Below are 27,577 nucleotides of genomic sequence, written 5' to 3' on the forward strand. Positions count from 1 at the left end.
TCCCCATCCCCCCTCCCTCCTTGTGTGGTCAGGGGAAGACATCACACAAACATTACAAACCTCTCTTTGTAACTGGATGCTCAAGAAGGGGAAGCATCTTGAGGGACAGTCATTTTGGTAGAGGAGACATGACCTTTCTGAATATGCTTCCAATAAATAATGCTGTTTGAATATACTATAGTTATAGCTTGCTGAGTGGCTGCAGCAGTAACCACTATGTAGTCACCAGTTACGTCTTATAACATGTGTAATGGGCCATTTGGGTTCAACGCTTTAAGTTGTATTAAGAGTATGAAGTTTATTTCGCTGTATGTTACTTCTACTGTAACACTGCCGGGCTAGGTTCGATCGTCCGGAGTCTTCCTAGGCCAGATCTATCCACTCTCCCACTTAGGCCTGCGTTCATATTTCCAACCGTGTGCTAGTGAGAATTTTTGCAATATTTTGCCAATTTAGTAGTTAGCGGCTGCATTCTGTAACCGCAGTCTCTAGATCTTTCTAATTTCCCTATTTTTTGGTAGCTTTCTGCTTTATATTCTCTTCCTCCTAACCTACTTATCTCCTCTCTCCCCTTCTTTTCTTCTTTTCTTTTACCTTGCTTTGCACCCTCCTCCTATTTTTTCCTTTTCCCTTTCTGCCCGTAAATCCCACTTTCCCTCAGTTAACCTACCCCCCCCCCCCCCCTTACCATTGATTTGGGATGGATCATATCTGAGTAGTATCTCTTAATGCTAGGGGGCTTAATGTTCCAGAAAAGAGACGTATGCTATTACATGATTTGAAATGCCTTAGAGCAGATGTCCCATTTATCCAGGAAACCTACTTCAGAGATCATAAACTTACTCTACTCAAAAACAGGTGTTTTCCTGTGACATACCATTTTACCAATGCATCCACCAAGTCTAAGTGAGTTTCTATTGTACTCTCTAGTAGACTACCATGGACTTGTTTGAATACTCTTGTTGAGGCTAATGGGCGATTTCTGTTTATTCAGGGCACGATTGGTAACGTTATGCCGCGTACACACGATCAAACAAGCGGGTGGAAAAGTCCGGCAAACTTAAGTCCGCCGGACAATCCCCCCATGTGTAGCCTCCGGCATACTTTTTTGACCCGAAAGTACAGCGGACTTAGAATGCCGTGTTGCACTCCAATCTTCCCGCCGGACTCACATTTCAGCGGACAATCCGGCCATGTGTATGCCAGTCCGCCCGGAGAAAAGTCCGCTCATTTCGAGCGGGTCTCCAGGTAGGCAGGGCCCGCGAAGGAGACGCCGCCGGCCCCGCCACCTGGTATGGACTTGAAGGGGAACCCCAACACCGAAAAAAATCGGCGTGGGGGTCCCCCCCAAGTCCACAACAGACCCTTGTCCGAGCATGCTACCCGGCCGGACAGGAAAGGGGGGGCACCGAGTCCTCCGCTCACAATGACAGGGAACGGGCACGCGGCGACTTATATAGGGACAAGGGGCGGGGTCTTCGGTGGATGTCACATGGGTTGATGTCACATGGCGACAGTCCCAGCATCCTCCGGGACTGTGACATCGTAAGGGGGCGGGGTCACCATGTGACATGAACCCATGTGACAGCCCCTTGTCCCTATATAAGTCGCCGCGTGCCCGTTCCCTGTCATTGTGAGCGGAGGACTCGGCGAGGCAACATCTGAAGAAGAAGAAGAGAAGAACGGAAGGCGGCGACAGCGACAGAAGACCGGGCCACCGCCTGTAAAAGAGCTAGAAGAAGGCGCGGTGGCCCGGCAGAAGAACCGAAGAGGGGGACAAGACCCCCGAAGTCGGAAGAAGAGGCCGGCGGCGAGGAAGAAAGCCGGACTCCTCCGCTAGCAAAAGAGCTACAAGAAGATAGCGGAGGAGTCCGGCGAGAAGACCCCCGAAGACGGAAGACCCCCGGAGCTGTGCAATAAAGTATTTTATCTCGTGTGTTGTGTTTTTTTTGTACTTTTATTTTACAGGTGAATGGGTAGGGGTACATTGTACCCCATACTCATTCACATAGGGTGGGGGGCCGGTATACGGGGGCCCCCTTATTAAAGGGGGCTCCCGGATTCCGATAAGCCCCCCGCCCGCAGACCCCGACAACCAACGGCCAGGGTTGTCGGGAAGAGGCCCTTGTCCTCATCAACATGGGGACAAGGTGCTTTGGGGTGGGGGGGCCCCCCTTCCCCAAGGCACTCCCCATGTTGAGGGCACGCGGCCTGGTACGGCTCAGGAGGGGGGGCCCCCGCCCCTTGTCCCTATATAAGTCACCGCGTGCCCGTTCCCTGTCATTGTGAGCGGAGGACTCGTGCCCCCCCCCTTTCCTGTCCGGCCGGGTAGCGTGCTCGGACAAGGGTCTGTTGTGGACTTGGGGGGGACCCCCACGCCGATTTTTTCGGCGTTGGGGTTCCCCTTTAAGTCCATACCAGGCGGCAGGGCCAGCGACGTCTCCTTTGCGGGCCCCGCCTACCTGGAGACGCGCTCGAAATGAGCGGACTTTCCTCCGCGTGTGTGGGCGAGTCCGTTCATTTCAAAAGTACGGCGGATAGTACGGCGGACTTAGTACGTCGTATTAGTCCACTGAAAAAGTGCCATGTGTGGGCAAGTAGCCCGTTCGGAAAGTACGTCGGACAGACGGCTACGTGTGTACGTGGCTTTAAAGTGACTTTGGCCACATTGTATGTACCCAACAGCCACCAAGACCTTTTTATTAGTCACAATCTTGAAAAACTCCTCGAGTTTGCTGAGGGCCAATTGATTCTTGGGGGTGACTTTAAGGTCCCCCCGAATTTCCTCAGTAGATACCTCTTCGGGCTCTTCTTCTGTTTCTCCAAGCCATGCACAGGGCTCAGCTGGTGGATGTGCGGCGTTTACTGCACTTGGGTGAAAGGAATTATACATTTTATTCCTCTACCCACAAACTTTACACATGCATCAACTATTTTCTGATCCTACATGGTCAGCTACATGCTGTCATAGACACCTCTATTGGCTCCATCATATGGTCGGATCACGCACCCGTTATCCTGACCTATGCACTCACTGACGTCTCTTTCTCTAAAACCAGGTCTTGGAAGTTGAATGAGATTCTTCTTCAGGACCCAGAGGTAATAGCGGATGTTGTTAAGGAACTAGGTTTTAATTTCCAAACAAATAATTCTTCAGCTGGGGACCTTGGGATTGTCTGGGAAGCCCATAAGGTAGTCATCCATGGTGTGCTTATCAAGCATGGCTTGTGGATAAAACGAAAATGCTCAGAGCAGCTGACATCTCTCCTGTCTAACATGCACACTATAGAATCATGCCATAAACATGCGCCATCTATATCACTAGAGCGGGAACTTATGACAGTGGATAGATGAGTCACTGATATCATGCAGTTTAAAGCCAAGGTGGCACTTCAAAGATGTCAGAAAACGTCTTATCAATCTGTTGACAAAAGTGACTGTTTACTGGCAAAATAGCTTCAAGGACAGAGATTGGCGACATATATCCCTCAGATTTCCTCCCTCAAGGGTCAGAAGGTTACCCTTCCCAAACAGATCGCACAAGAGTTTGGGACGTTTTATTCCCCCCTCTACAATATACCAACACCATTTCCCTCCTAAACCCAGCTAAGATGTGATTTCATCTTAGATACCTAAACTACCTCTCTCTGTGTGTGCAGAACTAGAGGACCCCATCACGCTGGAAGAACATCAGCGGGCAGTAGGCACCACGAAGACAGGTAAATCTCCGGGACCTGATGGGTTCAAAGTACAATATTATAAACTCCTCCTGCCTTCTCTTGGCTCTTTCATGGTTAAAAGGTTTTTAATACTTTGGGAACAAGAACCACTTTTTCTATGGAAACCTTGAAACCCCACATCTGGTCATTCCCAAAGATGGTAAGGACCCAACATTGTGTGGCAGTTACAGACCAATATCTTTCCTGAATGTTGACCTTTAACCAAGATATTGGCTTCCCGGCTTCAATATCATCTACCACAGTTAATTCATCTAGATCAGGTTGGGTTTATTCCATCCTGAGAAACTAAGGATAATACAGGTAAGGTTCTCAACTTGTTGCGTGTGGCCAATATGACTCATACTTGTGTTTTTGGTAAAGGAAGCTGAAAAAGTGTTTGACCGTGTCAATTGGAAGTTTATGTTCTCGGTCCTATGGTATGTCGAGCTTGGAGATACTGTGCTTTAATTGGATCTCTAAGATATACGTCAATCTGACCGCACAGGTCAAGGCAAATCATTTTCTTTCTGAGCCCTTCTCGATTGCTAATGCGACGAGACAGCGGTGCCCCCTGTCCCCCTCATTTTTGCCTTATCACTTGAACCTTTCCTATGCAAGATCCATTTACACCCAGACATCACTGGCTTGTAGGTAGGAGGGGTTCAACAGAAGATATCGTTTCCCTTCCTAACCTTATCCACAAGTTCGATATCTATGGAGCTTTAGCCTACCTGAAAATTTAATTTTACCAAATCGGAAGCGATGGGAGTCAAGATATTACCATCTTGCCTTCAGAATCTGCATCTCAGCTTTAAGTTAAATGGACAGATTCTGTCTGAAATATTTGGGTACCTACATCCCATCCAGAATGTCATGCACCCTTGATTTAAATTTTTCCTCTATTGAGCAAAACCCGTACTTTACTTGAAATGTGGCATTGTGGATTTCACTCTTCATTTGGGCACTGTAATATTATAAAAATGAGCATTTTACCCAAATTTATGTTCCTTTTTCAGGCCTTATTGATAGTAATCCCTCCCTGCTACTTCAGGCAAGTTCACTCTCTATTCATTGACTTCATATGGGCCCACAAAGGACCTCGGATACAATGTCTACTAATCTCACTTCCTAAACAATATGGAGGATTGTAAATAAAGAGTGCAGTGCTAAAAATCTACTTGCCATATATAACACAATGCATATAACAGGTGCAAAGATTAATTGCATTAAGTGCATTCAGTGCAATCAATAGTGTAGGAACAATATAGGAAATCAATAGCAAAATATAGCATAAATAGAAATATGCAAAAATCGAAATAAAACTTGTACTAATTAAAGTGCAATAAGTGGGGCATGGCTTAGTGGCGGATGTAACAGGCAGCAAGGGCGCGCTGCTCCACCGAACATCCACACATTAATCATATAAACGGCACCAGAAACCACTCGTTCCACTCTCCCAACTACCGAAGACAGATAGCCGTTTCTGGCTACACGGCGGTGTTCTTGGCTACACCGGGTGGCATGGCTTCGCTCCGGACCAAGCTGGCCAAGATGGCGGTGGCCCGCCTCATGCAGCAAAAAAAAACATAAAAGGCTGCAGCACTGAAACTTTTTGCCAAAACGGCACATCAGGACCCCCCTCTCCAGCCTGCACTCATACACAATGACCCAGATGACATCCGCAATGAGGCAGATGACGCCATACGGCTGGAGGTCCTTGCCACACTGCATCTTCCATGGGACAGTGAGAGTACCACAGTGTGTGTGTCAGATGAATTACCATCTCATGCCTCTGACCAGGACAGGCCAGAGCCCACTCTCAGAGACATTATGGTTGCAGTACTTTCCTGCAACACCTCTATAGCAGCTCCGACATCCAAAACGAAGGGAGTCAAAACTGAACTGTGCTTTGTTAGGCAAGATATGCAAAAATAGCAGGACTGCACCACAGCACTGCAGGGCAGGCTAAGCACATTGGAGGATGAATGGGCCCCTATACAACGGGAAGTGCACTACAATATAATGGCGGTAGACAAGCCGACTGCTCGCATAGATGACATGGAAAACGGGATGAGGAGAAACAAAGAAAAGACCGAAGGAAAGAACCCGGTACAATTCATTGAACAGTGGCTTCTCCAACTATATTGGAAAGATGCCTTTTTCCCCCGTGTTTTGTGTCGAAAGAGCCCATAGAGTAACCATGAGACCATTACCGCCAGGCAATCCACCCCGTATGTTCTTATTTAAGCTACTCAATTACAAAGCCAGGAATTTGGGAGTTACCTTAAAAATGGCTAACTCCAAAATGTCACTCTTTCCCGACTTCTCTGCAGAAGCAGAGAGCGCAATTCAGTGAGGTAAAGAAATGATTTTTTCCCCTTAAAGTACAGTACTCTATGCTGTACCCCTCCCTTCTCCGCTTGGTGGCCAGAGACCAGGTCCATTTCTTTGACACACCACAACTGATGTCGCAATGTTTGGACAGAGAGGAACGCTCCATCCAAGAGGAGGTGACGAATCGCATATGATGCACATTAGATCAAGGTATGCCAAATACAAACTCCAACACCATATACCCTTCCCCACTGTTATTTCATTCTTGGCCATGTGGAGGTCCTAAAAGATGATGCTATCAACCCCACAATGCACCGTGCACCATTTAGGCTCACAGGCCGCACCAAAGGCAAACCAAGAGTCACGTTTCCCCACACTCATGACACCTTATCTGTCCCTTGGGAACAAAGACTTCTATTAATGTCTTTTGCAAAGGCCCGATTGGCCTATTTGATGCTTCTGTTCATTGACCAGGATCCCATGCAGAATTTCAGAGGGGTGATCCTTCTGCCTCTTGCTGATCCTGCAATAAAAACTAAACTCCAGCATGCTCAAAATATATTTTTTCTTTTCTCTTTATACATACAATGGTATGGTACACATGTGAGTTTTGTGAATAGAGACTACACCTTCTTCCACCTTGTATTTGTCTATTTGTCAGTCAAACATTTTATAATAATATGACATGGCTAGATCTCATGTAGTGTTAGTTGGAATGTCCGGGGACTGGGTAGTGGAGTGAAAAGGTTGGCTGTGACACATGTGGCTAAGAAACTACGGTCCTCCATCCTTTGTTTACAGGAAACGCATATGTACAATGTGAAATGTGTGCTGTAACCTCTAGCAACCAGTCATTAAGAGGTGACGATACACTAACCTCTGGCAACCAATCGCAAACGCCGCCTGATCTGATTTAGTAAACAGATTTTGAATCTAGCTGCTATTTTTTGTATGTCTCAGAGCCGGTGGAGAGCTAAATTGCATGGGGGGGAGGGGGACAAGAACATGTTTGACCAGGATCCAATCAATATTAACCACTTCAATACTAGGCACTTTCACCCCCTTCCTGCCCAAGCCAATTCTCAGTCTTCAGCGCTGTAACATTTTGAATGATAATTGTGCGGTCATGCAACAGTGTACCCAAATGAAATTTTGATTTTTTTCACACAAATAGAGCTTTCTTTTGGTGGTATAATCACTTCTGAGGTTTTAATTTTTTGGTCAAAAAAGACCAACAATTTTGGAAAACACATTTTTTTTTTTACATTTTGCTATAATAAATATCCCAAATTTAAAAAACTAAAACAAATGTTTTCCTCAGTTTAGACCGATATGTATTCTTCTACATATCTTTGGTTAAAAAAAACGCAATAAGCACATATTGATTGGTTTGCGCAAAAGTTTGCTCATAAACATACCAGAACTGCGTGTGGTGTGAACTGTAACCATAACTTATCTGTAACGAGTGCATTTTTGTGGTGTGAACTGGCCCTTAGTGTTTGATTTAAAAAGATTGTTTGATGTTTATTTGTAAATGAAGATAAATGCAAAAAAAATGTTTATTTGAAAAGGCTCCAAAAAAATACATTCTGTATGCACACTAGACGCTTCAAACCACAAAAAAAAAAACACTGGCTAAAAACCGATAAAATTTTGCATTTTTTGTAGTGCTTAGGAGTATTTTTAAAAGTGTTTGCGCAGTAGTGTTTTTGGTAACCGGTTGCCGACCAGCGCACGCCAATGTACGTCGGCAGAATGGCACGGCAGGCATATTGGCATACAGGTACGTCCAATCTCTAATGCCGCCCTGACATCGCGAGTGCGCCGCCGCCGGCGCGCTCGCGTGCTGGTCGGGACCCGCGTGAGTCCGGTTGCGGGTCCCGCGGACTCGATCGCCGCGGGCATACCCGCGATCGTCTCACTGGGCAGCTGAACGGAGAGATGGCGTTGTGAACAGCATCTCACCGTTCTGCCTAGCAACTAGTGACACTGATCTCTGCTCCATGTGATTGGAGCAAAGATCAGTGTTCACTAAATGAAAGCCCAGCCCCCAACAGTTAGTAACACACCCCTAGGAACACTTAACCCCTACACTGCCACCCACTGGTTAACCCCTTCACTGCCAGTGTCATTTACACAGGAATCACTGCATTTATATAGCAGTGATTGCTGTATAAATGACAATGGTGTCAAAAATGTCCGATGTGTCCGCCATAATGTCACAGTCACAATGAAAATCGCTGATCCACCGCCATTACTAGTAAAAAAAAAAAACATAATGCCATAAAACTATTCCCTATTTTGTAAACGCTATAACTTTTGTGCAAACCAATCAATAATCGCTTATTGCGATTTTTTTACCAAAAATATGTAGAAGAATATGTACCGGCCTAAACTGAGGGAAAAAATGTTTTTTTATATATTTTTGGGGGATATTTATTATAACAAAAGGTAAAAAATGATGCGTTTTTTTTCAAAATTGTCACTATTTTTGTTTAAAGCGCAAAAAATAAAAACCGCAGGGGTGATCAAATACCACCAAAAAGCTCTATTTGTGGGAAAAAAAGGACGTCAGTTTTGTTTGGGAGCCACGGCGCGTGACAGCGCAATTGTCAGTTAAAGCGACGCAGTGCCGAATGCAAAAAGTGGTCTGGTCTTTGACCAGCAAAATGGTCCGGGGCTGAAGTGGTTAAGGAACTGGAACCGTGTCCTTAACAACGGATGACAACAGCAAAAACAAATTAAGATGAGCGTGGGAGTCCCCCCCCCCCAATCCATACCATGCCCTTTTAAGAGGAACCCCCAAATCAATTTTTTTTTTTAAAAACAGCATATGGGCGCCCCTCCAGCTGAACCATACCAGGCTACATGTCCTTAACATGGGGGTGCTTTGGGATTGGGGGGCTATGTGGTTGTTGAGGTGGGGGGTGACTTGGTACATTGTACCCATGCTCAATCACCCAAAAAATTAAAATAAAAACGTAAATAAATACACGTGTCAAAATGTAAATAAAAACGCACACAATTTTTGACAAGTCCTTAAAAAAAAAAAAATCCATACCAGGCCTATAGGGGTACTTTTTTTTTTTTTTTTTTGAATAAACGAGTTGACAAAAACTGTGTGTGCATTTCTATTTTTTGACACTTTTTTGTTGAATGAGTAAGGGTACAATGTACCACATACTCATTCATGTAGGGCAGGCAGGATCTGGGGGCCCCCTTGTTAAAAGGACTTCCAGATTCCAAAAAAGCGCACACCCACAACCACCAGGAGGAAAAAACCCAGTGTGGGGTCCCTTTCCCCCCCAATCCATACCAGGCCCTTGTCCTCATCAACCAGGGCCTTGTATGGATTTAGGCACCAGACTGTTTTTTTTTCTCAATTTTTATTGCCGCCAATTGTTTTGTTTACATTTGGCTGTTAAGTCATCCATTGTTAAGGACGCAGTGGTTGGTAGACTGGTTGTTAACCACTTGCTTACTGGGCACTTAAACCCCCCTCAGTCCCAGACCAATTTTCAGCTTTCAGCGCTGATGCACTTTGAATGACAATTGCGCGGGCATACAACACTGTACCCAAATGAAATTTTTATCATTTTTTTCCCACAAATAGAGCTTTCTTTTGGTGGTATTTAATTACAGCTGGGAGTTTTATTTTTTGCTAAACAAACAAAAAAAGATGCAAAAAAAAAAAATCATGTTTAATAGTTTGTTATAAAATTTTGCAAACGGGTCATTTTTCTCCTTCATTGAAGTGCGCTGATTAGGCGGCACTGATAGGCTGCACTGGTGGGCACTGATGGGCTGCATTGGTGGGCACTGATGGGCTGCATTGGTGGGCACTGATAGGCTGCATTGGTGGGCACTAATAGGCTGCACTGGTGGGCACTGATAGGCATAGTTAAGGCGGCACTAATAGGCACAGATAAGGCGGCACCGATGGGCACAGATAAGGTGGCACTGATGGGCAAATATGGGCACAGATAAGATGGCACGGATGGGTGGCACGAATGGGTGGAACGGATGGGCACTGATAGGTACCACTGATAGAAGGGACTGATGGGCACTGATAGGTGGTACTGATGGGTGGCTCTGATAGGTGGCACTGCTGGGCACTGATGGGCGGCACTGCTGGGCACTGGTAGATGACACTGATGGGCACGGATAAGTGGCACTGGGTTGCAGCACCTTTGAGGCAGATTGTGGGCACTGCTGGGTGGCACTGTGGGCACTGCTGGGTGGCACTGACGGGGGGCACTTACTTTTTTATACATGTGGCACTGCAGGGGGCAGGTGGGCACTAGCAGGGCTGGCCATGATCGGGACTGACAGCGCGAGGAGGAATAATAGCCGATTACCGGCTCCGTTATATCACATGATCAGCTGTCATTGGCTGACAGCTGATCACGTGATAAGGGGTCGGGATCGACCCCTTGCACGGATCGGTGATCAGACGAGTCTCATGGACTCGCCGATCACAGAGCGCGCCGTGTGCGCCCCTCAGGGGGCGCGCAGGCCGCTCGTGCACGGGAATACGTCAATAGACGTAGTCCCGGAAAAGGAGATCCGCGCTGTAGCCGTCATTTGGCTATAGCGCGGATCTCAAGTGGTTAAGGATGCCGGCGGGCTGCTGACTATAAAAAAAAGGCTGGAAACTGGCGCTTAGCAGCTGTTAACAGCATTTAGGAACTTCTAGGAGCTGTCAGCTTTTTTTTTTCTGCTGGCAAAACGGTCCCAAAAACGTAAACAATAATATTTTTCTCTGCTCCAAGAAAAAAAATTCTAGCCAAAAATAGTGTGCATGGATACCTAGGATAACACTATTTGCATTTGGGGGCAGTAAAAAAAGTAGCTACTAGGAGCTTAAAAATAAGCTACTGTTCATGGAGCCTGAAAAATATGTTACATTTTTACACAGGTCTGATTGTTGGACGACTGAGCATCTGATTTTTGTCAAAAGGGCGGGTGCAAGATTTTGTCTAGCATACTAACTATCCGCAAATTGTCGTTTGACAAACATGAACTTAGTGACATACTATGAGTGTATAAAGAGGAAGTTCATTTCTCAAGCGCCACCCTTTGGGCCCCTTCTCCTAATTTCATGTTAGTAGGAGTTTGGTGAGCGTTGATTCATGATTTTCAGATTGTACAAAACAAATGCCTTTAAAAATAAGTTTGGCATAACTACATGCAAAGCATCTTCATCTGTTCAATCTCTGTATTTGCGGATGATACTAAGCTAAGCAGGGCAATAACTTCTCCGCAGGATGTGGAAACCTTGCAAAAAGATCTGAACAAATTAATAAGGTGGGCAACTACATAGCAAATGAGGTTCAATGTAGAAAAATGTAAAATAATGCATTTGGGTGGCCAAAATATGAATGCAGTCTATACACTGTGGGGAGAACCTCTGGGGGAATATAGGATGGAAAAGATCTTGGGGGTCCTAGTAGATGATAGGCTCAGCAATGGCATGTAATGCCAAGCTGCTGCTAACAAAACAGAATATCGGCATGCAATAACCACTAGAGATCCACGCTATAGCCAAATGACGGCTACAGCGCGGACCTGCTTTGCCGGGACTACGTCTATTGACGTAGTCCGGTGCACGCCCCCTGAGGTGCGCGCGTGGTGCGCTCTGTGATCAGCGAGTCTATGAGACTCGCTGGATCACAGATCAGAATAAGGAGTTGATCCCGACCACTTAACAGGTGATCAGCTGTCATGTGATGACAACAGAGCCGGTAATCGGCTATTTTTCCTCCAATCATCGTCGGTCGTGAGAGGGACATCAGTGCCGATCACGGCGAGCTGGTGCCAGCTAATCAGTGCCCATAGTGCCACCCATCAGTGCCCATAGTGCCACCTATCAGTGCCACCCATCGGTGACCACAGTGCCACCTATCAGTGCCCACAATCTGCCTCAACAACAGTGCTGCACCTCAGTGCTACATATCAGTGCCCATCAGTGTCATCTACCAGTGCCCATCAGTGCCGCCCATCAGTGCCGCCCATCAGAGCCACCTATCAGTGCCTATCAGTCCCATCTATCAGTGGTACCTATCAGTGCCCATTCGTGCCACCCATCAGTGCCATCTTATCTTTGCCCATCAGTGCCATCTTATCTTTGCCCATCAGTGCCGCCTTATCTGTGCCCATCAGTACTGCCTTATCTGTCCCCATCACTTCCACCTTATCTGTGCCTATCAGTGCCGCCTTAACGGGGCCTATTAGTGCAGCCTATCAGTGCCGCCTCATCAGCGCATATCAATGAAGGAGAAAATTACCTGTTTGCTAAATTTTATAACAACCTATTAAACATGATTTTTTATTTTTTTTTTTGCATCTTTTTTTTGTTTGTTTAGCAAAAAATAAAACTCCCAGCTGTAATTAAATACCACCAAAAGAAACCTCTATTCGTGGGGAAAAAATGATAAAGGTTTCATTTGGGTACAGTGTTGTATGACCGCGCAATTGTCATTCAAAGTGCGTCAGTGCTGAAAGCTGGTCTGGGCAGGAGGGGGGTTTAAGTGACCAGTAAGCAAGTGGTTAAAAAGGGGATTAATTCCAGAGATAAAACAATAATTCACCTGCTCTACAAGACTCTGGTATGGCCGCACCTAGAGTATGCTGCCCAGTTCTGGGCACCAGTCCTCGGGAAGGATGTACTGGAAATGGAGCGAGTATAAAGAAGGGCAACAAAGCTAATAAAGTTTCTGGAGAATATTAGTTATGAGGAAAGGTTGCAAGCACTGAACTTATTCTCTCTGGAGAAGAGACGCTTGAGAGGGTATATGATTTCAATATACAAATACCGTACTGGTGACCCCACAATAGGGATAAAACTTTTTGCGGAATGGAGTTTAACAAGACTCGTGTCCACTCATTAAAATTAGAAGAAAAGAGGTTTAACCTTAAACTATGTAGAGGGTTCTTTACTGTAAGAGCAGCAAGGATGTGGAATTCCCTTCCACAGGTCGTGGTCTCAGCGGGGTCATCATTAGTTTCAAGAAACGATTAGATAAGCACCTGAACGACCGCAACATGCAGAGATATACAATGTAATACTGACATATCACACACATAGGTTGGACTTGATGGACTTGTCTTTTTTTGACTTCACCTACTATGTAACTATTATTATCCCATTAAAGAAGATGAGAATTTTGATATTTCATCAATTGCCGCATTACAAATTGTAATTCTAGATTATGAACAGAAGTTTACAAGACCAAACTCTTCCCAGACGTTTCTTTATTTTGTGTATGCGTGTTTGTACTTTTGACTTTTGTGTGACTAATTTGTGTACTGACCATCCAAAAATCAGATGTGGAGCTGTCATTCACCAAAAATTTATTAGCCCGTCATCCTATTGTCCAAAAATTAGAAAACTATTTTTGAAAGGAGCGTACGAATGTTTAGAGTAACTTAAATAAGCAGTAAACCTGAATGTAATTTTTATAATTTTTTTTACATCCATACACGCATTCCCAGTGATGTAATTTTCAGACCATTGCAAAAAGCAAGAAAAGTGTAATTTCAGTTTTAAGATGTCACATTGGCCTGCTTGGTGTCATTCCTGTTTGTATAATAAAATGTCAGAAAAACTGAATATCCTACTTTATTCAAATATGGCATTGGCATCCCATTTGTAAAAGATGTGCCGAAAATCCCACAGCAGTGGCTTATATCAATTACCAAGGATGCAAAAGGAGAGGAAGAAATAAACCAGATCCTAATCTGGGCAGAAAAGCATGTGCCGTGCATATCTGCAATCTTCATTCCGGGGATAGAAAACTGTCAGGCGGACTACTTAAGTCGCCGGCAGTTAGTCCCGGGGGAATGGTCTCTTCACCCTGACATCTTCTCGGCCATATGCCAAAGATGGGGGTTTCCGAATGTAGATCTCTTTGCGTCCAAGTTCAACAACAAGATCGACAACTTTGTGTCAAGAACAAGGGATCCTCTTGCATGTGGGACAGATGCGTTGGTGACTCCATGGCATCAGTTCTCACTAAGGTATGCATTCCCTCCTATTCTGCTACTGCCATGACTTCTTCGCAGGATCAGGCAGGAAAAGAAGCCGGTACTTCTGGTGGCCTCAACGTGGCCCAGAAGAGCTTGGTATGCAGAAATAGTAAAAATGGCGGTAGGTCCCCATGGACCTTACCATGAAGTCCAGACCTGTTATGCCAGGGTCCAGTGTTCCATCCTGCCTTACAAACACTAAATTTGACGGTTTGGCTATTGAAACCCACATTCTGAAGAGTCGTGGGCTTTCAGGCCCTGTGATTTCTACCTTGATTAATGCAAGGAAGCCAGCTTCCAGAATGATTGATCATAGAGTCTGGAAAGCTTATGTCTCCTGGTGTGAATCCAGGGGTTGGCATCCTACAAAATATGTCATAGGTAGAATCCTTGACTTGACTGCAAATGGGGTTAGAAATGAAGCTTGCCTTGAGTACCATCAAGGGCCAGGTCTCGGCCTTGTCAGTATTGTTTCAACGTCCGTTTGCTTCGTATTCTTTATTCTGAAGCTTTATACAGGGGATAAAGCTCCTTAATCCTCCGGTTAAGGCACCCCTAAACCCCTTGGACTTGAATTTGGCTATGTCAGTTTTACAGAAACAGCCTTTTAAACCGATACGTTAAATTTCCTTGGTCCTGTTGACAAGGAAGTACATTTTTCTGGTAGCCATTTCTTCGGCTAGAAGAGCATCAGAATTAGCAGCTCTTTCCTGTAAAGAGCCTTATTTAATCATGCACAAGGATAGAGTGGTATTGCGCCATCATCCTAGCTTGCTACCGAAGGTGGTTTCAGGTTTTCATCTGAACCAAGATATTCTTCTGCCTTCCTTTTTTCCAGATCCCTGTTCTACGGAAGAAAGGTCATTACATTGTTAGCCTTTGACTGCTCTGACTACATCCAATCTAGAGGCGACTGCTCAGATTTGCAAAACAGATGTTTTGTTTGTGTTGCCAGAAGGTCCTAATCGAGCGCAGTGTCGAAGTCTACCAATGCTAAATGGATTCGACAAGTTATTGTTCAAGCTTATGGTTTGAAGCAGAAAGTTCTGCCTTTTCAAATCAAGGTGCACTCCAAAAAGGCTATTAGTGCTTCGTGGGCAGTGCATCACCAGGCCTCTATGGCTCGCATTTGCAAGGCCGCAACCTGGTCTTCAGTCCATACATTAACCAGATTTTATCAGGTGGATGTGAGAAGGCATGAGGATAACGCCTTTGGGAGCAGTGTGCTGCAGGCAGTGGTACAAGGTCCTCAGGTCAGATTACACCCTACTTGTTGTTGCCCCCCCCCCTCAGATAGCATTGCTCTGGGACACCATCAGTGATTACTGATACTCTCTGTCCCGTGATGTACGAGAAAGAAAATAGTATTTTTTATAACCGCTTTCCTGTAAAATCATTTTTCTTTTGAGGTACATCATGGGACACAGTGGTCACTCCCCTCTTCTAATACACTTATATTGCTTCACTACAAAATTTAGATACTCCCAATAAGGGGAGGGGTTATATAGGGGGTTGAACTTCCTGTCTAGGGTGTGCCAGTGTCCAATCACCTAGTGATACCCTATACAACCCATCAGTGGTTACTGAGACTTTGTGTCTCATGATGTACCTCAAAAGAAAAGGATTTTACAGGTAAGCCGTTATAAAAATCCTATTTTTATTCTTGGTATCTGCATACATCTGTCAAGGAAAACCAAATGAATATGTTCATTTTTTTCCCCATGGCTTTCCACACAATGTATCAGCCAATGAAGTATATCACTTTAATAATACACATTAGGATATATATATTATACAGAATCATGCTTCCTTTTGCACTATTAAAATACGGTCTTCAGATTTGCAGCCTGAGTACTCTCAGCATCATAAAAATTGAAAATAATAATATTGTAGCTAAGTGGTTTGACTGTCAGCTAATGTTGCAAATATAAGGTCTATTATCGGGGAAAATGTGCTGAAGAAAGAAGGGCATTCCAAACTATGTATTTGGTGTAATGTCAATATGTGCTATTTAAGATTTCTTCCCAGTAGCTTAGCTTCAAATCAGGTTCAGGGCACCATTTATATACCCCATTTAGCAGCTACTGTGTGGCTTTCAGACATTGAATTTACTGGCGTCAGGAAAGCATACCAACACTATTACTGTGAGCTAAATGGGTGTTGGGGGGACAATATCAGTTTTCCTATGGATAAAGATGGTGCCATCCTCATTGGAAAGTGATAAATCAATGCAGTCTAAGATATAGGGAACAGCACAACTGCTAAAATTGTTTTGATGATTATCATATTAATTTTTAAATGTTTTCATGTTTTGTTTATTCCATACTACAAGTTGTAATGAAAATGTAAGCGTAGGATAGTTTTGCCTTAACAAGATGTGATCTGTAGAAGTAGTGTAATTGTAGATGTAGTTTAATTCTGTGTTATTAAAAATATTGTATTGAATATCAGTCATGCACATATGTTCTTCCATTAGCATTTGAAAAGGACAAAGCCAGTTGCTAGGATCAAAGTGACACCTACATGGCAATAAAAGTTCCCATTAGAGTAAACCTAGATTACCACCTTCCTGAGGCCTCAAAGAAACTTGCTAGTCATCTTGGCTACACGGAGCATTCGCAAGACCCTGGCTGGTCTGCAAACTTTTATTTAATATCAACAGATCTAAGGAACCTATTTTATCTCATAAAAGCTAAAATATTAGCGGCAGAGAGATGAAAATAATTCCTTTTGATCGTATACGTGATGGGCTACGTGTACATGTAACTGTAGTTTTAGCATGTGTGGAATCCTATAGATCGTTATATGGTGCCTGATTGCGTCAGGCAGGTGGTGATTGGTACTGTTGCGATTGGACTGATGCGCTGGTATTGGAAATCCTATCCATGACCCAGCAATCAGCGCCATTCTGGGCCATTCGACTCTGGTAATTTCAGAACAAAAAACATCCTGTGGGGTGAGACAGGAAGACCCCCCAGTTGATTGGCCATGAGCTAAATTCCAGCCTACATCCATATTTCAATAAATTGGGTAGCCTGAGATATGGCCATAGTTCTTCCATGAAGCCAGTTCTAAACTGGGGAGTTCCCACATGTTCCAGTATGCTTCTACTAACGGATAGACGTCGGTAAAGTTTTGTTTCTGTTTTTATCCCCTTTTATTTTCATAGCAAATTGCCAATTTGTGCGTCTTTCTGTATTTTTTTTGTATATATTTTGGTAAATCCTTTTTCTTTGTATATCTTATGTGCACTGCCCTCTTTCGGAATATTAAATGATGAAATTAATAAGTGACTTCTGTTTACAAAGCTAGAGCTCATATCCCTGAAGAGGTTGTTGTATTTTTGTGTCTCGGTCTAAGTTACATGCCAATCGATATGCAATTGCACTGTGCGTTGGCAGATTGTATGCTAACAGATCTGCCAGATGGAGATATGTGTGTGGTGGCTCAGCAGACCAGTATGTGGACAAACTATTGGGTGGTGGCATGCTATCGTTTGTGTGTCTGGTGTGCGGGGACAGTAGGAAGAGTGATTAACACCTGGATTCAAGCTTGCAGGATAGCTGGAGGAACCCTAGAAGCGTGTGCTAATTGCTAGACTGCTCCCCAACCCATGTCCATCTAAACTCATTTTGCCTGTTGTGACCCTCTGTAACGGGGGGTCGCCTCAAGTTGGTAAGGAGCCAATCTATATATTTGGTGACGGGAAAGCGCACATTGTTTCTGGAGAGAAAAGAATAGTGTGTCTTAATCAAGCTATCTTTATGAAGATTTCTCACTGGTGTTGGATTAATTATTTGGACATTTCACTTTAATAACAGGATATATGATCACATGGACGTTATCCAGTGTTAATATTGTTTACATTTTTGGTGTTAAAATTATTGCTTTACTATTATGTATCCATAATATTAGGTACATATTTCATTTTTGGATTATTTCTTTGATTTTTCTTTTATGTTTTTTGTTTTATTGGTCTTTTTTATAGTTTTTTTTCACTATATAGTGTTTTTTTCTTTCTTTTTTGTCACATCAATACTATGTTACTGTATTTCATTTGAGGGGAGTAGTGTTGTACACGTATGCACACATATATATATATATACATGTGCCATACTTGGAGGTGATTTCATAGGTACAATATTTAGGGTTTTGCATTTTGTTTTCACATATACACCCACCAGTTTTAACCACTTGCTTACTGGGCACTTAAACACCCTTCCTGCCCAGACCAATTTTCAGCTTTCGGTGCTCTCACACTTTGAATGACAATTACTCAGTCATGCAACACTGTACCCAAATGAATTTTTTGTCCTTTTTTTCCCACAAATAGAGCTTTCTTTTGGTGGTATTTGATCACCTCTGGGGTTTTTATTTTTTGCGCTATAAATGAAAAAAGACCGAAAATTTTGAAAAAAAACGCATATTTCTTTGTTTCTGTGACAGAATTATGCAAATTATTAATTTTTCTTCATAAATTTTGGCCACAATTTATACTGCTACATATCTTTGGTAAAAAATAACCCAAATTAGTGGATATTATTTGGTCTTTGTGAAAGTTAGAGAGTCTACAATCTGTGGTGTGAATCGCACAAAATTGATCACATCTGATGTACTGGTGGCCTATCTCGCTTCTTGTGACCCGAACAAGTCAGGAAAGTATAAACACCCCCCAAATGACCCCTTTTTGGAAAGTAGACATTCCAAGGTATTTAGTAAGAGGCATAGTGAGCTTTTTGATGTTGTCATTTTTTTCCCACAATTCTTTGCAAAATTAAGATTTTTCATTTTTTTTTCTCCACAAAATTGTCATTGTAATAGGTTATTTCTCACGTGGCATGTGTATACCACAAATGACACCCCCAAAAAATTCTGCTACTCCTCCTGAGTATTACAATACCACATGTGTGGGACTTTTTCACAGCCTGGCCACATAGAGAGGCACAACATGCAGGTAGCGCCATCATGTGTTCTAGGAACATAAATTACACATCTAACTTGTTGACTATTTATTACACTTTTGAAGCACCAGGACAATGACGAGTGACACTGATGACAGATGGCACTGATACGTGGCAATGATGACACTTATACGTGGCACTGATGACACGTAGCACTGATGACAGATGGCACTAATATGTGGGACTGATGACAGATGGCACTAATATGTGGCACTGATGACACGTGGCACTGAAGACAGATGGCACTAATACGTGCCACCGATGACAGATGGCACTAATACATGGCACTGATGACAGATGGCACTGATAAGTGGCATTGATGACACGTGACACTGACAACAGATGGCACGTGACACTGACAGGTGGCACTGATGACAAATGGCACTGATACGTGGCACTGATGACAGATGGCACTAATACGTGGCACTGATGACAGATGGCACTAATACGTGGCACTGATGACAGATGGCACTATGTGGCACTGATGACAGATGGCACTGATGACAGATGGCACTTATACGTGGCACTGATGACAGATGGCACTGACAACAGGTGGCACTGACAACAGGTGGCACTGGGGGCAGGTGGCACTGGGGGCAGGTAGCACTGGGGTGGATGGCACTGGGGGCAGGTAGCACTGGGGTGGATGGCACTGGGGCGGATGGCACTGCTGGGGGAGGATGGCACTTTTTTTTTTTTTTACTTTTTTTTTTTATCAACTCCAGGCAGAAGGGCTGCCGCTGCAGCCGTTCATCTCTCCCTTCTCACACTGTCTGTGTGAGGAGGGAGAGCGGCGCTGAGAGATGATCTCATATGTTTACATATGAGATCATCTCCCATTGGACACGCCGATCACGCTGTAAACGGTGATTGGACGTTTACAGCGATCTGTGTTTGCCTGTCCCCGGGGGACACGGCGAACACAGAACTTCCGCGATGCGCGCCCGCGGCGGCGCGCATTGCGGAAGTAAACATTAGGATGTCCAGGGACGGCCTCCCGGACGAACGCGCCTGCTCTACGGCCGTCATTCGGCTATAGGGCGGGCGCGAGGTGGTTAATAAATCAACCCCAAAATCACACAGTTTTTTCTCTTGTGAAATCTGATATACATAATTACTTGGAGTATGCTAATTTTGCTGTTGCTCCAAGAGGGAAAGTACATAGAAACAATGTTGCCCTTGAAAAGTGTGAATAATGATATCATTTTACAAGCTATACATGTACATGTGCTTATACACGTAGGCACATAAAGCACCTGTTCTTCGTTGCAGATTTGTGGATTCTGTGTTATGCCTCGTACACACGACCAGACTTTCCAACAGCAAAATTGTGGAATTTTGTCCAAAGGGCGTTGGCTCAAACTTGTCTTGCATACACACAGCCACACAAATGTTGGCCAACAATTACGAACCTAGTGACTACTAGATGTACTATGTGTTTTTTCAGCTCTTTAGCGCCACCCTTTGTGCTCCTTCTGATAATTTTGTGTTAGTAGAAGTTTGATGAGTGTTGATTCATGCTTTTCTTTTCACGTTTTTCATTTAGCGCTTTTCAGTTAGTTTCTAAACAACCACTCGCCAACCAGACATGTTGCGGAATCGGAGGAGATAACGTGTTATTTATAATTGGCCTTGGAGTTATTGCCTTGACATTATTTTTTTGGTTGAATAATGATTTGATTTGGTATATTTTTGGATGCATAGAATGCACTTTTTGGTTAAGTTCTGTTGACAGATAGCATGTCTCATTTTTTTAAATGCACAATAAAAAAATTGGGCAGAATAATACTTGGCTATGTGTTTTACTTCAGATTACAGTTTGGGAGTAGGCAGTTACATTTAACAAACTACAATGTAAAATTGACAAGGGACACCAACATAGTTGTATCATTGATCTTAAAAACTGGGGGATAATGGTGATGTGGTAACTTGCAGAAATAAAAAAAAAACATGATGATATTATTCTTGATATCACTAGAAAAAAGCAGCTTCATTATTATCCCATTAAAGAAGAAGAGAATGTGCGCTGCATTTGGAGATTTCCGATCATGTCTACTGGGCTTTACAGAAATGAATGCAGTGCATGTTTATGTACCTGTGTGAATGGCTCTGTTGAAAACAATGGAGCTGTGTTCAGATCTGTCATTTAAAAAAAAAATGACAACCGTGTGAATGAAGCCCATATACATAAGAGTTTTGGAACTGCACATGTACTAAAAAAAAAGGAGGACAAAGTGATATTATCTTTCCTGAATTATTTCCTAAATTCTAAAGGGCATTTTGGCTCCTCTCAGCATCTCAGTACTCTTGCTGTGTTTAGTCACAAATGTCTACAGATGATTACATTTTGAGTTCTTGTGTTGTCCCTTATAAACCTGCTGCCCATGGCACAGTCCAACAAGTGCCTTATGGCAAATACATCCATGGCCCATTTGTTCATTTGTATTTTTATTTAGGCTTTGATAACAACAAAGATAATAAAGGGTCTGGAGGATATTAGTTATGAGGAAAGATTGCAAGCACTGAACTTACTCTCTCTGGAGAAGAAACGCTTGTAAGGGGATATGATTTCAATGTACAAATACTGTACTGGTGACTCCACATCAGAGATAAAACTTTTCTGTGAAAGGGCATTTAAAAAGACTCATGGCCATTCAATAAATTTAGAGGAAAAGCGTTTTAACCGAAAACTGCATAGAGGGTTCTTTATGGTAAGAGCGGTAAGAATGTGGAATTCTCTTCCACAAGCAGTGGTTTCAGCAGGGGACATATATAATTTTAAAAAACGATTAGATAGGCACCTAAATGACCACAACATACAGGGATATACAATGTAATATTGATATAAAAGCGTGCACACAGGTTGGACTTGATGGACTTGTATATTTTTCAACCTTACCAACTATGTAATAAAGAATTATGATTGAAAAAGCAAGTATGATCAGATGGTAGTGATAGCGTAGCATCGAAAAATGGCTCTACGTGTTTTGTGTGTTCTTTCCACTCATCAGGAGCCGATGCAGGGTACATATACTTCTATCTGCAAAAAAGTGCATATATATGTAATCTGGTATTTGATTCAAAGTACCAGGGATGGAGGCATATGACACTACCCAGTCACTGCCTCATAATAAAGAGCGCACACGGCTGCCCTAGTGTAATTCCATTTTAATGATACAAATGCAAAATCAAACAATAGAGAATTGCACTCACAAACATGGGACTTGAATCGCATGTACAGCAGGATGTATGTCTCCTTTCCTGGCCTGTATAACTGGGTAGGCTCCCAAAAATGAGTGGTGATGGTGTGGGAAGTCACTGTGGACTCTGCATCCTCATCCCATCAGGATGTGTCTGCTGTAGGGCACGCGCACGGTCCAGCCAGCTCTGCGTGACGTCACTTGTAGCCAGAGAGGAATAACAAGGTGAGTGAGATGTCTTCTCTTTAACAAAAACCGTTGCCAAGACTACATGTTTCGGAAGCATGGCCTCCTTCAGATCCGCTGGACCATGTGCGTGCCCTACAGGAGACACAGCAGACACAGTCTGATGGGATGAGGAAGCAGAGTCCACAGTGACTTCCCACACCATCACCACTCGTTTTTGGGCGCCTACTCAGTTATACAGTCCAGGAAGGGAGACATACATCCTGCTGTACATGCGATTGTTTGATTTTGCATTTGTATCATTAAAATGGAATTACACTAGGACAGCTGTGTGCTCTCTTTTCCTTGTATATTTCAGATTACGTCCGCCACCCAGTGGATCTTTGAGATTGCTGCATCACCTAGAGCAAGAGAAATTTTTCTATATAGACTGAATATTTGAGAGTTGTTTGTGGGGTCAGCGCTGACTTAGTTTTTTTTGTGTTTGGACTGCCTCATTTAAAGTCCCACCTAACCCCCCTTCTCAATGAGTCATGAATCCTTCTGGGGATACCTCAATGTGATTCGCCCTCCCTCCCTTCCTTTACTTTATTGACCCATTAAGAGCACCTGCAAAGTGGAGGCAGATTGGTCAGTGTTATCCTTGGTTATGCCTATGCCTGTATACAAAAAGACACCTTGATTGCCAAGAGTATATTTGTGCTAAGCACTGTTTTTGGGTTGCTTATTATTTTCTTTTTTTTATGTTTTATGTGTTTACTATAAAAGCTCGAGTATGCCCAATAGACTTTTTGTTTTGTATCTTAAATTCAAATACTTAAAGTGTTACTAAACCCACAATAGTAAAATCAGTCTGCATATGTAATAAAGCATGCTTGTTATACTCACTGTGAAACCTCCAAGGGTTAACCTTCTGCATTTTGTAAAAAGTCTGTTTGATCCTGTATGCACAGATCCTCCTCCTTCCACTGACTCCAAAACAGGTCCAGATATGACAGAGTTACTGGAGTCAGGCTGCACATGCTCAGTTTGATGTGTATTGTTCGAGTTCCACTTTATTTTGGCATTAGTCTGAAAACAGCAGAGATATCTGTGTCGCTATACTCTCAGAAAATAATCTGCAGATTTTCACAATATGTTCACGATCAAAGCTTGTGAATAATACATTCCAAGTAACTCTGCCTATGGATTATTTATTATCAATGCTATACTGGTAAAGAGATTTTGACCTATGTTTTATAAAATAGTAATTAACTATTACTTACAGAGTTCCTCTGTTACTAGTGTACTTATAGCTGAGGGGTGTATTTATAAGCGATTATTTTTATAAATACACACAGAATAATTCCATGCAAAAAAGGACAAAAAAAATTAAAGGAGTTGTAAACCCTCATGATGCATGGTGAAACCTTCTGTGGTGCAGCCCCCCAAGACCCCATTTTACTTACCCGGCCCCGATCTTTCTCCGGCCAGGAATGAAAACACCAGCTCTAGCTGTGGCCTGACTGGATAGATTGATAGCAGCACAGCCATTGGCTCCCGCTGCTGTCAATCAAATCCAATGACATGGGCACGAGGGGTGGGGCTGAGTCCTGCATTCTGTGTGAATGCACACAGAAGCAGGACTCAGGAGCGCGTCCGCACATGTGTCCACCTTAGGAGAGCCTTCTCCAATGTGGGCACTCGATGCAGGGAGGAGCCACCAGCGCTGCCGGGGGACCCCAGAAGAGGCGGATCGGGGGCCACTCTGTGCAAAACAAACTGCACAGTGGAGGTAAGTATGACATGTTGGGCGGCACAGCGGTGTAGTGGTTAGCACTCTCACCTAGCAGTAAAGAGGGCCACTGGTTCGAATCCCAACCACAACACTACCTGCCTGGAGTTTGCATGTTCTCCCTGTGCCTGCGTGGGTTTCCTCCGGGTACTCCGGTTTCTGCCCACACACCAAAGACATGCTGGTAGGTTAATTGGCTTCTGTCCAAAATTGGCCCTAGTATATGAATGGGGACCTTAGATTGTGGGCTCATTGAGGGTAGGGACCAATGTAAGTGTGCAATGTACAGGGATAGGGACAATTGTAGACACTCACTCAGGTTGAACTGGATGGACTGGTGTCTTTATTCAACCTTACTAACTATGTAACTATGTTTGTTATTATTATTATTTTTTTAATAGCCCCTTTAATGTTATCAGGCTATTTCCTGTGCTGGTTGAATGTTTTTCATTGATTTAAAATACCTGCGAATGTCCTATGATACTTAGTGCTATCTACTGGCCAAATGTGGCATTTTCCATCTTCGTTTGTATTTGGCTACTAGATGGTTCTATGTATCACAGGAATTACCTATGATACTTAGTGCCATCTAGTAGCCAAATGCAGTTCTTTCCTTTTTTTAAATCAATGAAAAACATTTGACTAGTACAGGAAATAGCCCAATATGTTGTTGCCCACTTTGTATAGAATGAATGTACATGCACTTTTACTTGGCGAATTACTATTATTTTTTAGATCTAGAGGTTGATTTACTAAACCCAGAGAAAAATTTGGTGCAGCTGTGCATGGTAGCCAATCAGCATCAAACTTCAGCTTGTTCAATTAAGCATTGACGAAAAAAAGCTGGAAGCTGATTGGTTACTACGCACAGCTGCAGCAGATAAACCCCCGCCTAGTGTCTATAAGGATCAGGCTGTTTTAAATTATCACTTTTGAATATTACATATAACAATCCTGGTCTGTTCACAGGTGAGAAATCTATGTTACATGATTACCAGGAGGGAAAGAATGAAGCACTCCATATGCAAACTTGAAGAGCAAATTTTCCAGTTACAGATGAAGCTTGTCGAAAAAGATCTTCACCACGGTAAGAAGCTGAAGCCAAAAATATTAAGTTTTGTAATGTTCTGTTTATTTTACTTTCAGAGATGTATAAACTCATTGAAAGGCTCTACTGTTTGCCTGCAGTAATGTAGCGGAGCCATAAATCACAGCGTAATTTTTATGTATTCATTTTAAGAAAACAGCTTTATTTTTGTTCTGGTCACTGCAATCATTCACTTATATACTTCATTTCCAGTGCTGAGAAAATATTTTCTAATGCTCTTAAAGAAGTAGTAAAACAAATATATAACTTCACTAATTTAGAGTGTGGGGTAAAGGGTTAAACTTTTTACAACTAATGTGGCACATAGACACCAAAATCTAAGAAAATATAAGAGTTTGATGCTACCAGCTTACCAGTTCTACTTTGGAGCATAGCATGTCAGCCTATTTGGGAACAATTTATGCTTGACAAGTTGATATAGCTTTTAAATTGTTCTTTTACGAAAGGATCTATGAAATTTAACGTCTACATAGCTTTTCTGTTCCCCAAAATGTAACTGTATTTTTCAATGACTTGTAGATAGGTGTATTCCTTTTTGGATCTCACTTGGTTGTAGCAGGTGAAGGAGGGAATTTCATGTGGAAAATGGGCAGGGTTGTGGCACAATTTGTAAATCGAAAAGATCTGTTCTGGCAGTGTTTGATAACGACCAGCAAAAGAACATCAGGAGAGTGTCTGTTGCTGTGGCCTTTAGACATTTTTGATCATTACAAGCTAAGAGATTACAAAATAACAGAAGCCTGGACTGGTCTTAAAGTGGTTGTAAACCCTTACAGACCACTTTTCCCGGGGCCGGAGCCACGATACCCTGAAGTCACTCTGGGATAGATGGCGGTGTCGGAGGAGGAGAACGAGAGTTGCTTTGGGGGTTTCCATCTCAGGTAAGTTATTCATAATGAGCTAGTATGCTATGCATACTAGCTCATTATGCCTTTGCCTTGCAGGGTGTTTTTTTTTTTTTTGTGGGCTTTACTTCCTCTTTAAAGGGTAAGTTCACCTTTGTACGCTTGTACAAATCCCAGCTCCCCTAAGCACCAATATAGCATTCATGTACTTTTTTTGTAAAAATATCAAAGCTTTCCATTAAATCTACAGTCACTTACTTTTCTGGTCCTAATTCACATTTCCAGACATTTCCATTAGTGATGTCTTTCTTCCTTACAGACTGTAGGTCATGACACAGGAAGGAGTTGACCAGCTGACCTCATTAGCACATGCCCTGCATCATTCACCCACCCACTGCCAGGTGCACAATTTTTAAATGAAATGCAATCAATCAGTGATCACCCTTCTCACTAAATACACAATATACAATCAGATTGCATAGTGTATGGTATGTTTATACACCTAAAATTACTAGTTGCGCTTTCAGTGCCATCAGGGTGATCACTGATTGATTGCATTTCATTAAAAAAATGTGCACCTGGGAGTGGGTGGGTAGATGATGCAGGGTGTGTGCTAATGAGGTCAGCTGGTCAACTCTTTTCTGTATCATGACCTCTAGTCTGTAAGGAAGAAAGACATTACTAATGGAAACGTGGATTAGGACAAGAAAAGTAAGTGACTGTCGATTTAATGGAAAAAAATATATATTTTTGTCTTGTTGGTACATAGGGAAGCTGGAAAAAAAGTGTACAAAGGTGAACTTGCCCTTTAAGGCTGCATTCACATCTACTTCATGCACCGTATCGCATTAAAAAAAAAAAATGTGTCCGCATGATAACATAGGCCAGCCCATCTATTAGAATGAGCAACAGAAGTGCCAAAGTAGCTCCTGAACTTTCTTTTACAGTGAGCCTTGTGCATTTTTTAAACCCTTTCACACCGAGGGCGCTATAGCGTTAGAAATAGCGCCTGCAATCCATCCTCAAACTGCTGCACCATTGAGGGCTTTCACACTGGAGCGGTTCGCTGGCAGGACGTCAGGAAAAGTCCTGCCAGCAGCTTCTTTGGATCGGTGAAGGAGTGGTGTGAAATGCACCGCAAATCCGACGATAAAACACTGCTAAAAATAGTGGCGTTTTACTGCCGATGCTATGGGTGGCACAGTGTGTAAGCCGTCTAAATGTTAGATGTTTGTCATACGATAGTATTTCTAGATAGGCTGCCAAATGTAAAAAAAAAATGCTAAAGAACACGGTTATACAAACTGAGATTCAACCCAACCTGTGCAAATTTAGTGCCTGAATATCTACAAACGCCCATTGCTAGGTAAATCATTACACTGCTTCTAGAAAAGCCAAGGTGTATTTTTTTGTTAGGAAGGA

The 27,577-nt window shown here is 43.1% G+C and overlaps 1 protein-coding gene across 1 annotated transcript in view; it reads left to right on the top strand.

The window, feature by feature from the left end:
* The window catches only part of JADE2 (jade family PHD finger 2), an 855,152-nt gene that overhangs the window by 761,713 nt on the left and 65,862 nt on the right, over positions 1 to 27,577 (top strand). The window contains exon 10 of the mRNA XM_077473934.1: positions 25,172 to 25,289. Within this exon, the coding sequence (XP_077330060.1) occupies positions 25,172 to 25,289 (118 nt within the window). The remainder of the gene's footprint in view (positions 1 to 25,171; positions 25,290 to 27,577) is intronic.

Source organism: Lithobates pipiens, unplaced genomic scaffold (genome assembly GCF_037356315.1).
Source record: "Lithobates pipiens isolate NorthernLeopardFrog02 unplaced genomic scaffold, aLitPip1_a1.2 Scaffold_8, whole genome shotgun sequence".
Lineage (NCBI taxonomy): Eukaryota > Metazoa > Chordata > Amphibia > Anura > Ranidae > Lithobates > Lithobates pipiens.